This window comes from Cryptotermes secundus, unplaced genomic scaffold (genome assembly GCF_002891405.2).
Source record: "Cryptotermes secundus unplaced genomic scaffold, Csec_1.0 scaffold1792, whole genome shotgun sequence".
Taxonomy (NCBI): Eukaryota; Metazoa; Arthropoda; class Insecta; order Blattodea; family Kalotermitidae; genus Cryptotermes; species Cryptotermes secundus.
The window spans coordinates 169,544-182,165 of NW_019718025.1; the positions used below are offsets into that span (position 1 = coordinate 169,544).

Genomic DNA, 12,622 nt, shown 5'->3' on the forward strand with positions numbered 1-12,622 from the left:
AAAGAAATTGAGTGATGTACTCGTACATTGTCAGCGTTCAAATCACAATGCATATGCAGCACTAATGAAAATACAAATAAATTATATATATATATATAAAAACATGTGGTTCGTTGTCCCTAAGAAAATTTCCTTCAAAGGGCTTCTTGCTGTAACTAACTTCATGGAGCGGAGTCCTTCTTGAGAAGCCAACAATAGTGCGGCATCTCAAGAACTGCACAGCAATTCATGGAACCTTAAATTTTATTACCATGTTCAGTCTACCCTTCAATGAGGGTAGACTGACCACGGTAATAATCAATCCAGTCCAAACAACGCAAAACATTCTTTCTAATATCCATTTTAATATTATCCACCCACCTACATCCCGGTGTTCCTAGTGGTTTCTTTTTATCTGGCTTTCCCACCAATATTCTATATACATTCCTCCTCTCCCCCACTCGTGCTACGAGTCCTCCTCATATCATCCTCCTTGACATCATTCAAATTACATTTGATGAAAACTACAAATTATGAAGCTCTTGATTATATACTTTTCTCCAACCTCCTGTTGCTTCAACTCTCATAGGTCCAAAGATTCTCCTCAAAACCCTGTTCTCAAACACCTCCAACCTATGTTCCTCCCTTAACAGCAGATACCAACTTCACACCCATACAGAATGACAGGCAAAATTATACTGCTGTATATTCTAATTCTTATGTTTTCAGGCAACAGACGAAACAGACAGATATTTCTGGACTAAATGGTAGCAAGCATTGCCCACTTCAATCTCCTCTTGAATTCTTTCTAAATCAAATTGTCATTTGTTACAGTAATTTCCAAATATCTTAATGTACCACACTTTCAAATGATCTATCTATCTATACATATCATGATTTTTCCCTTCATTCTGGTGACGAGACAGCAATATACACTTAGTTTCCTCTGTGTTTATATCTAAGCCATATTCCTTATTAATTTCAATTAAAGTTTCGTTGATATTCTGGTACATATGTTATCACCAAATAGATTTATATCATAAGCACACACCAGCAGTTGATATGTCCCATTTAAATTCAGCCTTCCACCCGTATGGGAGCTGCGGGCGGCAACCTTTAAAATCCTCATGACTCGTGGGACCAAAATGAAAGAACCAGATTAAAAACCGTTCGCAAGGACCTTAAACTGAAGAGGGAATTCCCTCCAAGTGGATCCCTACGAGAAATGCTTCAGCAGGGGGATGGAAGCTCTAGTGAACCACTAAGGTGCCCAGGAGCAGCCAGCGAACCTGCTGTTGAACTTTCAGCCAAAGGCAGGGAAGAACCACTGTTTCGAAACCTACCTGACCTAAAACCAAAAACTCCACTCTTTGGAGTCAGTAATACTGACATACCACTACAAGGGGCTAGTACCTCTTGCACACCTGCAGCAGGAGAAGTATTGGAACACCTAGTCTCTGTAGTATGTGGACACCGTCTAGCGAAAGAGCCTTCTCCGGATGATGCAGACGGAAGTTAAAAAAGGCAAGAGTTGGGGCAAGCAAACCATGAACTGGAGGCAGACAGCAACCAGGAAATGCATACTCGTCCAAACAGGGGGAAACCTCCACCGTTACCTTTAAGAGGCTAAGATCGGAGGGCAGTACCCACAAGGGCTGTGGAAGAAGGTATGGAGGAGGACACCTTTCCCAGAATTACAGAATGAATACATAACACACAACATACGATTCATTCAGATTAACCTACAAGACAGCAAGTCTGCTACGGCAATTTATGTCGAGAACTTGCTGAAGGAAAAGTAGACGTAGCACTTATTCGGGAACCTTATTTATATATATAGGGGCCAAATAAGAGGCTTAACGAATTCAGGGGGAACAGTTTATTCTGCCATACCTGGAGAAAATTTGAGATTATGCATATATGTTAATAAACATATTAATGTTTTACCCTTGCTGGAGTTTTATTCCAGAGACACAACAACAGTGAGGATGACGTACACATCGGGCCGGAGACTGTGAGGAGCTCATCGTCACTTCAGCTTACTTTCCATATGGCTCAGATGAACCACAACTTTCCAAAGACGTGAAGGACATCGTTGAATATTGTCATCTTAGGGAAAAGCAGCTCATCATTTGGTGTAACGCAAACGCGCATCACAATTTATGAGGGAGCACTGACATGAACCCAAGAGGAGGATGCCTCATGGAATATTTGGTGAGTTCAAACCTTAATATTCTAAACGAAGATAACGAGCATACCTTTGTGGTTTGCAATATGTCGGACGTTTTCGACTTGACACTAGGGACCAATAAAATAGGAAACCTGATAAGTAATTGGCATGTATGTGATGAGGCGTCCTTACCGGATCACAGATATTTATCCGTTCAAATAAACAACATTACAGTAGATCAAGCTACTTATAGGAATCCTAACAGAACCAATTGGGAGTCTTACAAAGACGACCTAAAGGTAAATCTGGAGACCGTCTCGCGAAATATACGCACAATAAAGGATGCTGATCGATCCGTTGACCAGTTATAAGGGCTATTATCTCGTCCTTTAATAGGAATTATCCGGCAAGGACTACTCGCAGTCCAAGGAGAGCGCCTTGATGGAATAAACAGTTGAGTGAATTTAGAACTAAGACGAGAAAGCTGTTTAATACAGCTAAAAGAACAGGGCAGTGCGATACCTACAAAGAAGCCCTTACCTGTTACACAAAGAAATAAGGAAAGCCAAGCAATCCTCATGGTAAAGGCACTGCCAGGAGATCAATGATATGCAAGGTAGTGTCAGACTCATAAGAATCATGGCAAAGCAGGCGACCGATAAGGTCAGCACGATTAAGCTGCCCAACGGAGAAGTATGCTCAAACAGGAACACTGAACGAATTATTCAGGGTTCGCTTTCCTGATTCAAAATTGATTGATAATTTGGATGGTGGGCCGACTCAGCAGAACCTGGGCACTTGCCAAAGCAGGACAAACAGGGCAGACTGGAACCTGGCCAAAGGCATAATTAACCAATCAAAAACAGATGGGTACTGTATACCTTTAGACCGTTTAAGTCAGCGGGAATAGATGGTATTGTACCGGCACTTTTGCGGCATGTGGCAGAACTCTTGTTCCACACCTGTGTCGCATATATAGAGCCTGCATGGCATATGGTTTTGTCCCCATGGCCTGGAGGCAAGTTAAGGTGACATTTATCCCAAAGGCCAGGAAACTAGATTACACCGAGATTAAGGCTCATCGTCCTTTCAGCCTGTTGTCTTTCCTTTTGAAAAATAATGGAAAAAGAATGGATAGGCATATCAAGGACAGGGAGCTGAGGATATATCCTCTACACCAAAAAGAGCATGCCTACCAAGCAGGTAAATCTACCGAAACCGCTCTGCACAACGTGGTAACATGAATAGAGGGAGCGATAGAACACAAGGATATTGCCTTACGAGCATTCCTTGATATAGAGAGAGCTTTCGATTGAGCTTCATTTGATATAATAAAACAAGCCTCTGGAAAGCACGGCATAGAGCCTGCAATATGCAGGTGGATCAGTGCTATGCTGGAAAGCAGAACCATAGCTGCTACATTATCAGGAGAGACCCTGTGGGCGTCTGCGTCCAGGGAGTATCCGAAAGAGGCGTGTTCTCGCTCCTGATGTTGGGCCTGACCTTCGACGATATCCTGTGGTGACTTGATGATGATGTATATTATACCGTAGGATAAGCTGATGATATAAACGGAAAAATCCTTTGAGAGTACCAGAACCTCTTCAATCAGCTCTGTACACAGTCCAACGATGGTGTACAGGAACAAGTCTTCCCATCAATCCCAATAAGACTGTAATTATACCGTTTACCAGGAAGATAAATATAAAGGGCCTTAAGGAACCGACCTTTTTCAATAAAATGGTCCAGCTCTCCAGCGATGTCAAGTACCTTGGTCTAATATTAGACAAGGGACTGACATGGGAAAAGCAGATAGACGAGGTCATCAATAAAGCCTATACGACTTTTTGGACATGCAGAAGCATGTTTGGTAAAACTTTGGAACTGCAGCAGCACGTTGTGCATTGGATATTCACTGCGGTTGTAAGACCCATAATTATATATGGCGCCACAGTATTGTGGCCCCGAGTTAGACCCAATATAAGCAAGACAACACTTAGCAAATTACAAAGGTTAGCTTGCTTTGGTATCACAGGTGCAATTCGAGCATCTCTAACAGATAAACTGGAGATACTCCTTGGACTCCCCCCACTGCATCTAGAGTTCGAGGCAGAGGCCAGGACAGGAATCTACCGTCTCCAGTGCAGTGATCAATGTAAAACTAGATTCGATTTTTTCGGACATGCATACATAATTCAGGACATTAAAAATGAACCCATGTTACCAATTGTGTCTGACAAAATAATGCTGAGAAATGTATATGAAAAATCTTTCATAGTCAGATTTCCTGACAGGAGTGAATGGGAAGACGGTTATTGGCCCCATAGAAAAGTGGACTGATCTGGTATACAGATGGTTCCAGGATAAAAAAGGGCAGTGGAGATGGTGTGTACTGCTATGGAACGAGGCGGAAAATTATTTTCCACCTTGGGCAGTACACGACAGTATTCCAGGCAGAAGTATATGCCATTAAGGCATGTATTAAGGAGAATCTAGATAGGAACTATAGAAATAGGAACATCTACATTCTGTCTGACAGCCAAGCTGCACTTGAAGCGCTTGAAAAGCACTAGATAAACTCAAAATTGGTCTGGGATTTCCACCAAACCCTCATGGAACTGGCCAAACATAACAGGGTACAGCTGATATGGGTGCCGGGGCATTTGTATATTGATGGAAACGAAACAGCACATCAATTAGCTAAGACTGGAGCTGAACATCCGTTCACACCACCTGAACCAGCCTCTGGCATCTCTAGAGGAGTTGTAAGAAAGGCAATCAGGGACTGGACAAATATGAAGCACAAGAAATACTGGGGATCCTTGACTGGACTCAGGCAAGCAAAGGGACTCATAGGAGGACCCTCTGCTAAAAGAGCAAAGGAACTGCGGGAGTTTAACAGAAACGATCTACAATAGCTGGTTGGACTACATACAGGAGACTGCCACCTTAAAGTACACCTCTTCGAACTGGGATTAAGTGATAGTCCCACTTGTGAGAGGTGCCAAGAAGAAAATGAAACAGCCACAGATATCCTGTGTGAATGTGAGTCCTTGGCTTATTTAAGATTACATCTCTTGGGTCAATATTTTATGTAACCAAGTGACTATTTCGACGCCCCCACATACGAAATCCTACGATTCATTCGAAGCGGATGGTTGCTTTGTGGATAATCAAAAGGGGAAGCACAATAGATCACTGTAGGTCACGGCGCAAGGACGAGAAGGCCCACTCCTCATATATTCATTCATTCATTAATCTTGAAAGAATGATGTTGGATACAGTTTTGAGCGAAGTTGACAGCAGTGATATTACACAATAATTACCATAGTCGGTTTTTATTGCCCTTCTTGTGAATACGTAGAGTAATGTATTACTTATTCTGAACAAGCAAACCTTCCTTACTGAAAACATAATTAATGAGTTTATTTCACCTCCTCCTTTAATTAATTCTGTCGGAATGTATTCACTACCTTTTCAATTCTGCAATAACAATTTCAACCTGAAAAGGACAATGATCAAGTTCTAACTGCTCAGCTGTATGTGTTTCTATCTGCCTAAAATCACTGGCCCTAGGTACATTCAATAACTGAGAGAAATAGTTCTTCCACCTACTCAAATACTGTGGGTATCTGCAAGCAGATTCTAATCCTTCACTAAGTTACTGCTAGATTTGTAACCCCTCTTAAACTCATTTATTTCTCTATACAGCCTCTAATGTTCTCGTTCTTACTGTTTGTTGCAAACTTGTCAATTTTGATTTTGAGATATTCCCCTTTTTGTTCCTGATATGCCTGCTGGTTTCGTATTTTATATTGTTCAGGTTATCCTTATTTATTTCGCTTGGATCCTGTAACCAATGCAGTTTGTGTTCTTTCCTTTGGTCTAACAAGTCTGAGCAGCTTTCATCTAACCATGACTTTAGCTTTTTCAGTTTATAATAGCCTGAACTCTGAAGAATGACATCTTCTGCGATGTGGCTCAGTGTAGATATTGTGTGAATCAATGTTTCGGAGGAACATATCGCCTCCATCTTCACCCTGGTTTCTCGCTCGCGGATTTTTCTACCCTAAAAATAGAAGTGATATGTTCCCTCGAAATGTCGGTTCACACAAGAACTACATCCCAGAAGACGACATGCTTCATTGTCACCACCATGAAAACCTCAGATCTACCCAAGACTGTCTTTGGCATAAATTTAGATATTCTCCCTAATAATTTTCCAAGATATATCGAAATACACCTCAGTGTCTAATTTTTCCAAAGCTGCGAATCCATTTGAAATTTCAACATGATATCACTCTATACTCCATGCCTTCTTTAATTTAATGAGATTTAACTTCTTCATATGAATTCTGTGTACTGTTTGTTTATTCACTGTCAGTTTCTCCCTAAATTTTGCCACCACCAGGTAGTGGTCAGTATCACAATCTGCTGCCCTGAATAATCGGACATCAAGTATACTTGAATATCGTTTTCTATCTGTCAAAATATGGCCTATTTTGGTTTTGCATCTTACCATCAGGAGACATTCAAATAAATTTATGAATGTTACGATTTTGAAACATCGTACTTTTGACAGTAAGATTTTTGAATGTGGCAAATTTACTACTCTAACTTCATTATCATTACTAATTTCGTGTAAATTCTCATTCTGAATTGTTTCGTTTTGAAAATGTTTTCCCTACCTACTTTGGCATTGAAATCTCATAACAAAAATTTTCATATGATATTTAGTGTACTTATCGAATAGGCGTCCCAGATTTTCATAAAAGCTGTCCTTCAAGTCATCAATTTTATCCTCTGTTAGGGCATGAACATTCAGAACGAAAATATCACGCCAACCACCTGTTAATATTAAGAACGACATCCTATGACTAACAAACTCTGTCCTCTTAACTGCTGCTTTGATTCTTTTATGAACGTAAAAACCTGTATATATTTCATGATACTTATTCTCATGTCCTTAGAAAAATGTGTGTTTGCCTCCTGGTTCGGTGCCACCTTCGTCCCATCTGACATCCTGCACTCCTACTAAATGTAATATATTTTGACATTCCTTTCGCAACTGCCATGAGCGAACCTGCCTTATACACGTACATACTCCCTACATTCCATGTTCCAAATCTCAGGTCCATTAGTTTTAACTTAAGTTGTTTATTCAAAGAATTCTTCCAGGTCCGAGACGCTTTGGCATTTTCTAATAATCTTGTTTGTTACTGTGAGGATTAGTAAGCCCCACTTAAAATCACAAAGCTGGAGGACCACCCTTTGCTGGCAGTCCGTGACAGATTTTTCAATAAATTCGCAGTTCGTTTCATATCCGTAGGCTGTCTGCTCCATCTGCAAGCTGAGGATGCGCCATACCGCAGTGAAAATGGATCATCCTTACATGTAGTTTTTGCTCTAGAACAGACTTTTGCACTGAAGGTATGAGGAGAAAAACGTCTAGGTTATCAAGGAAAGAGTTCCTGAAAATTGCTGTTATTATCCTAGTGATAATATGAATTGCGTGTATGAAGTACCAAAATCAACATAGATATTATGATCAGCCACGACTTGATAGACAGCAGGTAACACACAAGTGTGCTTGAATTGCGTACATTCTAGATTGCAGGGTTTGGTACCGATATTAACTGTTGGGTTCAAAACTTGAAGAGAGATTGGCAAGAAGTAAATAAAAGACGAGGAATGTGACACAGAAAAATAGGATTTCATGCAGACGATCTTAAGAAGTTTTGTATCCTCTAGAATATGACATTATTTTCGGTGAAAATCAAGCATTACATGTATACATGATTCGACAGTTTCAGAGAAGTAAGCATGAAAAACGCACACATCCAACGTGAAGCAAGTAGAAACAGATCCTGTAACCGATACCAGATAGGATTCTCCCTTACATCTTAACCACGCTACATGTCACCGCACGACTTACCTCATTGTCTTCGCCACAAATTTTCGGTTTCCTTCTCCAACAGTCCACTTTGGGCTGAAGTTTACTACGATCGGGAGGCGGAATATTCAAAATATGACGACTCCCAACACTCTGGTATCTGTTGAAGCACTGACGTACCACCTTCGGTGACTCGGACATATCAGGCGCCTGTGGATATCTCACTAGGCCTTTTCTCACCTGAGTTCCTGCAACAGACCGAGGCCACTCGTAATTAAACATTTCAACCACCACAATAAGGAAAGGGGGGAGGCACGCGGTAGGGTAGTTGGTTGAGGCACTATGCTACAACTTGGAAGGTCACGGGTTCAAGTCCCAATGAGGTCATTGAATTTTTTTAATTTACCTAATCCTTCCAGCCACACTATGGCCCTGGGGTCGACTCAGTCTCTAACAGAAATGATTACCAGGAATATTCTTGGAATATTCTTGGGAGTAAAGGGCGGCCGGAGCATAGGGCTGCCAACCCTGCCACCATATATGAACCGATTATCTATAAAATGTGGGAACCTCAACATCTGAGAACCCAATGGACCTCCACGACCTGTTACAGGGATAACTTTACTTTTTACCAAAAGGAAGGGAACCTAAGAAACTCATCCCTGCAATTGCGAGATATCTCTTTAAGAATTGCGTTCCTAGTCAAGTATTGCTTGGAGCATTACTTGCTTTACTCGGATACTTATCCACCGCTCATCCTTTCGTGTACAAACGCCCTCACCTTATGCAAGTGAGACGAAGGAAGCATTTCTTTTCACGCCATGTGTAAAAGAGTTAGAAAGGAATGAAAAGAACATAGAGATAAAATTATTTTCCTTCCCTTTTCATTATTTTATATCTACATATTGTGACGTATGGGCCTTTTTTAAAAATAGATGAATGTCATCGTTGCTAAGCAACGACTCCGTAAACTTTCTCGCAGCAACGAATAGAGACAAGAATAAGGAATACACAGTTATAACTCATTGTTAGGCAAGTGTGTTGCAGTACAAGGATAAAAAATGTTTTCTCTGTGGTTCCTGATTCGGCTATATAACCTGAATTAGGCTTAACCCTCGTGTGGAGGCAACGTCGAAAAACTCCACCGTGATCCTGCGAGTCGTAGGTGGCGACAAAAAGGAGTCTCATATCTGAAAGAGTAAAAAATGGTCGCTAGTCCAAAGGGACTCGGACCCGAGGAACACTGCACTGGCAAGGACCAGCAGCTTATAAAGAAGACAGAACCGTCCTCTCATCAGAGAGGGCGTCCCACAAAACAAGGCCGTAACTGTTAAACAGTAATAAATATCTCGTCATGAGCCCCAGATGGGGCTCGACACCAAGACAAACTGATTGACTGATAGTCGATTGCAATGTGACTTCGCCTTTGACTTTTGAACAGAGCTTAAACTTGGCGGTTATCAAGCTTACGACCGTCCAAATGACTAAGCTGCCGTTGTTGCATATCATACCTAAATTAGGCATGATCTGCTCTGTAAAGCTTTTACTAATAGAGGAATTGTATGTAGTGCAAAAGGAAGAATTTTCAATAACATGCTATATGTGCAAAATATACACATGACGAAATGCGAAGCATATTCATGAGAGAAGAGACCCATTTTCTCGTCAGGGAGGATTTTGTGTATAAAGACTATTATCGCAAGAGTTCAGTTGGGAAAAAATATCTGGTCTTGGGCCTCAAGGGACCTGGCGCCAAGAAGAACTGATTGGCGGTAAACCGCCAGTCGTAAAATAAATTTTTAATTTGACTTTGACTTTGACAGAGGAGTACAAGGCGACCCCGACGTAGTAAGCATAGAGACATATACTTGGCAGCGGTCAAACATAAGACAGTTCAAGTTAGTAGACTGCCGTTGTAGCGGAATTTACTAGAAATAGGGTATAATCTGCTGTACTGAGTCTGGTCCCACAGAGGCCCTGTATAAATTTTATATACATTTATTAATATGTTTAATATGTAAAATATAAATATCCTTTACATTACGACAAATGACGTACTACTGCAGACAATGGCTCTGAGAAAAACAGACCAGTCCTCTCGTTAGAGAGTTCGCCCCACAATAAGAAACCAAAACTGTGAAACAGTAATAAATGTCTGGTCTTGAACCTCAGATAGAACTCGACACCAAGACTGAGTGACTGACTGGCCTTAAGTCGCAATGTGACTCTGATGTTGAGATAGGTGCAGTACAGAGTCCACTTGAGATTTCAGTTCTGTGAAGAAAAAGTCAGTGGCAAGAGTGCGGCTGAGGAGAGAAGTCTTTATATGTAATATCTGGAATGTGTAATTTAGTGAGGTTTATATCTCCTGTGTAATATATCCGTTGTCAGGAAATGGACCCTGAGGATAATAGGCATTATTGAGATTTGTTACCTGGCAACGACTAATGTAGGTAAATGTTGTTTATGTGTTACAGTTACAATAATCTTGAGAGCGTTATGATTAATTATAGTTACGACCAGTGAATATCCAATAAATTGTTTCGCCTGTTTCAAGGCGGGACACCTTCCTGCAGGTGGCAGCCAACTTCCTCCGGGATCCACAATCTTCTAGGGTTAGTTCCTGTGGCTCTCCACGTCGCCCTGCAGCTTGCTTCCTGTCCCTACGCCGCTTCTTCCTTCCTTTGACAGATTTCACTACGGCATCTTCGTTGGGCACTTCTTGATGTTCCGCTACCGACTGCATCATTCTTGGATCGGGCTCAATCTTCTCTGTCTCTGTCTCCGTCACTTCGTAGGATGCCGCCATCTCTTTCCGCCATGCATTCCCGTTGGCTTCCAACCTGTTGTATCACATGGATTTCGTTTCTGCTCGGATGGCCTCATTGATTTCGTTTTTCATTTCGTTCATCATTTCTTGGGTGGCCTGTATAAATTTGTATTGGTGTCCATTTTTTGTCGTCTATCTTGGCCATTATCTCTTTCCCGTTGATTTCCATGATTTCTTGCATATGTTCTTGATTGCTTTTCGTGCTGGTGACTGCCTTTTCTTGTATGGATATCAGCATTTCCATTATTTTGCTCCATTTTCGTTTGACAATGCTGTAAATATACACTTCAGTCTTCAGTCCAATAATCGCTTCAGTCGAACGCCGACAAAATTGTGGCGTGTTTAAGTTCGTAACCAATTCTGACACCAGTTGTAGCGTGTTTTGCTATTGAAGACTCCTTCCGGATTGGTAATTTAAATAGAAACAGGAAAATTACTAGCATTCCATCGTGTCTTAACTACGTTAACCTTATGGCATATTTTGCCAAGTATTATTATCAAGATAGACCAGCAAATTTTACTTACAAATAAATCGACATATTTGAAAAATATCGCACTATACGGAAAGATTAAATATTTGCATATAGTCACAGAATTCCATTACTACCTCATTCACAGTTGGACATTAGAGGTCAAATAATTTGCCATACTTCACAAGATAAATTAATGCATTCTAAGTGGAAATATTTTTATTGAAATGCATACACTTTAAAATTCTACGGATACTTATTATATAAGCATTAATTTTCGCACTGAGATGGAAGAGTCAAATATATTACTTAATAATCATACTGCACATAACACCGATGACAATCTGAGTCAGAGCAGTGATGCTAATACAACACGCAAACACTAAACTTTTCTTCGGGCTTTCAATAGGGCGTCATGGCTGTGACATTACTTGTTTCCCGAAAGAATTGCATCACTACAACAAAACGAAAATCTTCTGAATCCATTGGCCGATACTTATCTGACTAGTAGAGCACACACTAATTTTGTGTGTGTGTCTGTACTCGCGAGCAAATGAAACCCTGGGAGACGGAACAATGTGGTAGAATTTCTGGTGGAGAATATTGAGTTGCAGCGATTGGTGTGGTGAATAGAATACTGACTGTTTAGAGAAGGCTCCATGTGAGGAAGTGGAACTATTCTACCAGATCATCCTTATTGGTCTAATTTCCTTACATATGTAAAAGAGAAGGACATTGCAATCTGAGCCGTCACCCTCCTAACAAGCAGAATACTGGAGCCAGAACAGACGGCCCTTTCTACGCAACTGCTAGGTTAATGTACCTAAGCGGTGTTTTCCATGCGGTTCGTGACATTTTTTCTTAACAATAAAATCTACTGTTCTCACATAATTTTTTTTTTGCGATGCAGCATGAGTACTTACCATACTCGTTACACTGGGACATTAGAGTAGGGGAATTTTCTTGCTTAATCGTTGTTGCTGATAAATCATCTGAAACCGAAACCTGTCAAAATGAAAAGTAAATCTGTTATCAAATGCATATATACAGCAAACTCTTCTTTATCTGGCATGTATAGAAATAGTGTTTTCATGAAAAAATGTACAAAAATGATTATAGACTAAAAAGAGGTTTCTGTCTAGTTCTTGCAAAGGAGTCTTCTTAGGAAACACCGTGGATTTTTGGACGAAACATTTCGAAAACACATTCTGCAACTGGCATCTACTCTAATAGCGTACGTATGATGGACGACGATGTATAGTGCTACTAGTTCTGACAGA

General features: G+C 40.7%; 1 protein-coding gene across 1 annotated transcript in view; it reads right to left on the reverse strand.

Moving 5' to 3' along the window:
* The window catches only part of LOC117282118, a 44,229-nt gene extending 31,940 nt beyond the window's left edge, over positions 1–12,289 (reverse strand). The window contains exons 1-2 of the mRNA XM_033750500.1: positions 12,266–12,289; positions 8,085–8,290 (exon numbers count right to left, since the gene is read on the reverse strand). Of these exons, the coding sequence (XP_033606391.1) occupies positions 8,085–8,290; positions 12,266–12,287 (228 nt within the window). The 5' untranslated portion in view covers positions 12,288–12,289. The remainder of the gene's footprint in view (positions 1–8,084; positions 8,291–12,265) is intronic.
* Positions 12,290–12,622: the final 333 nt, after the last annotated feature.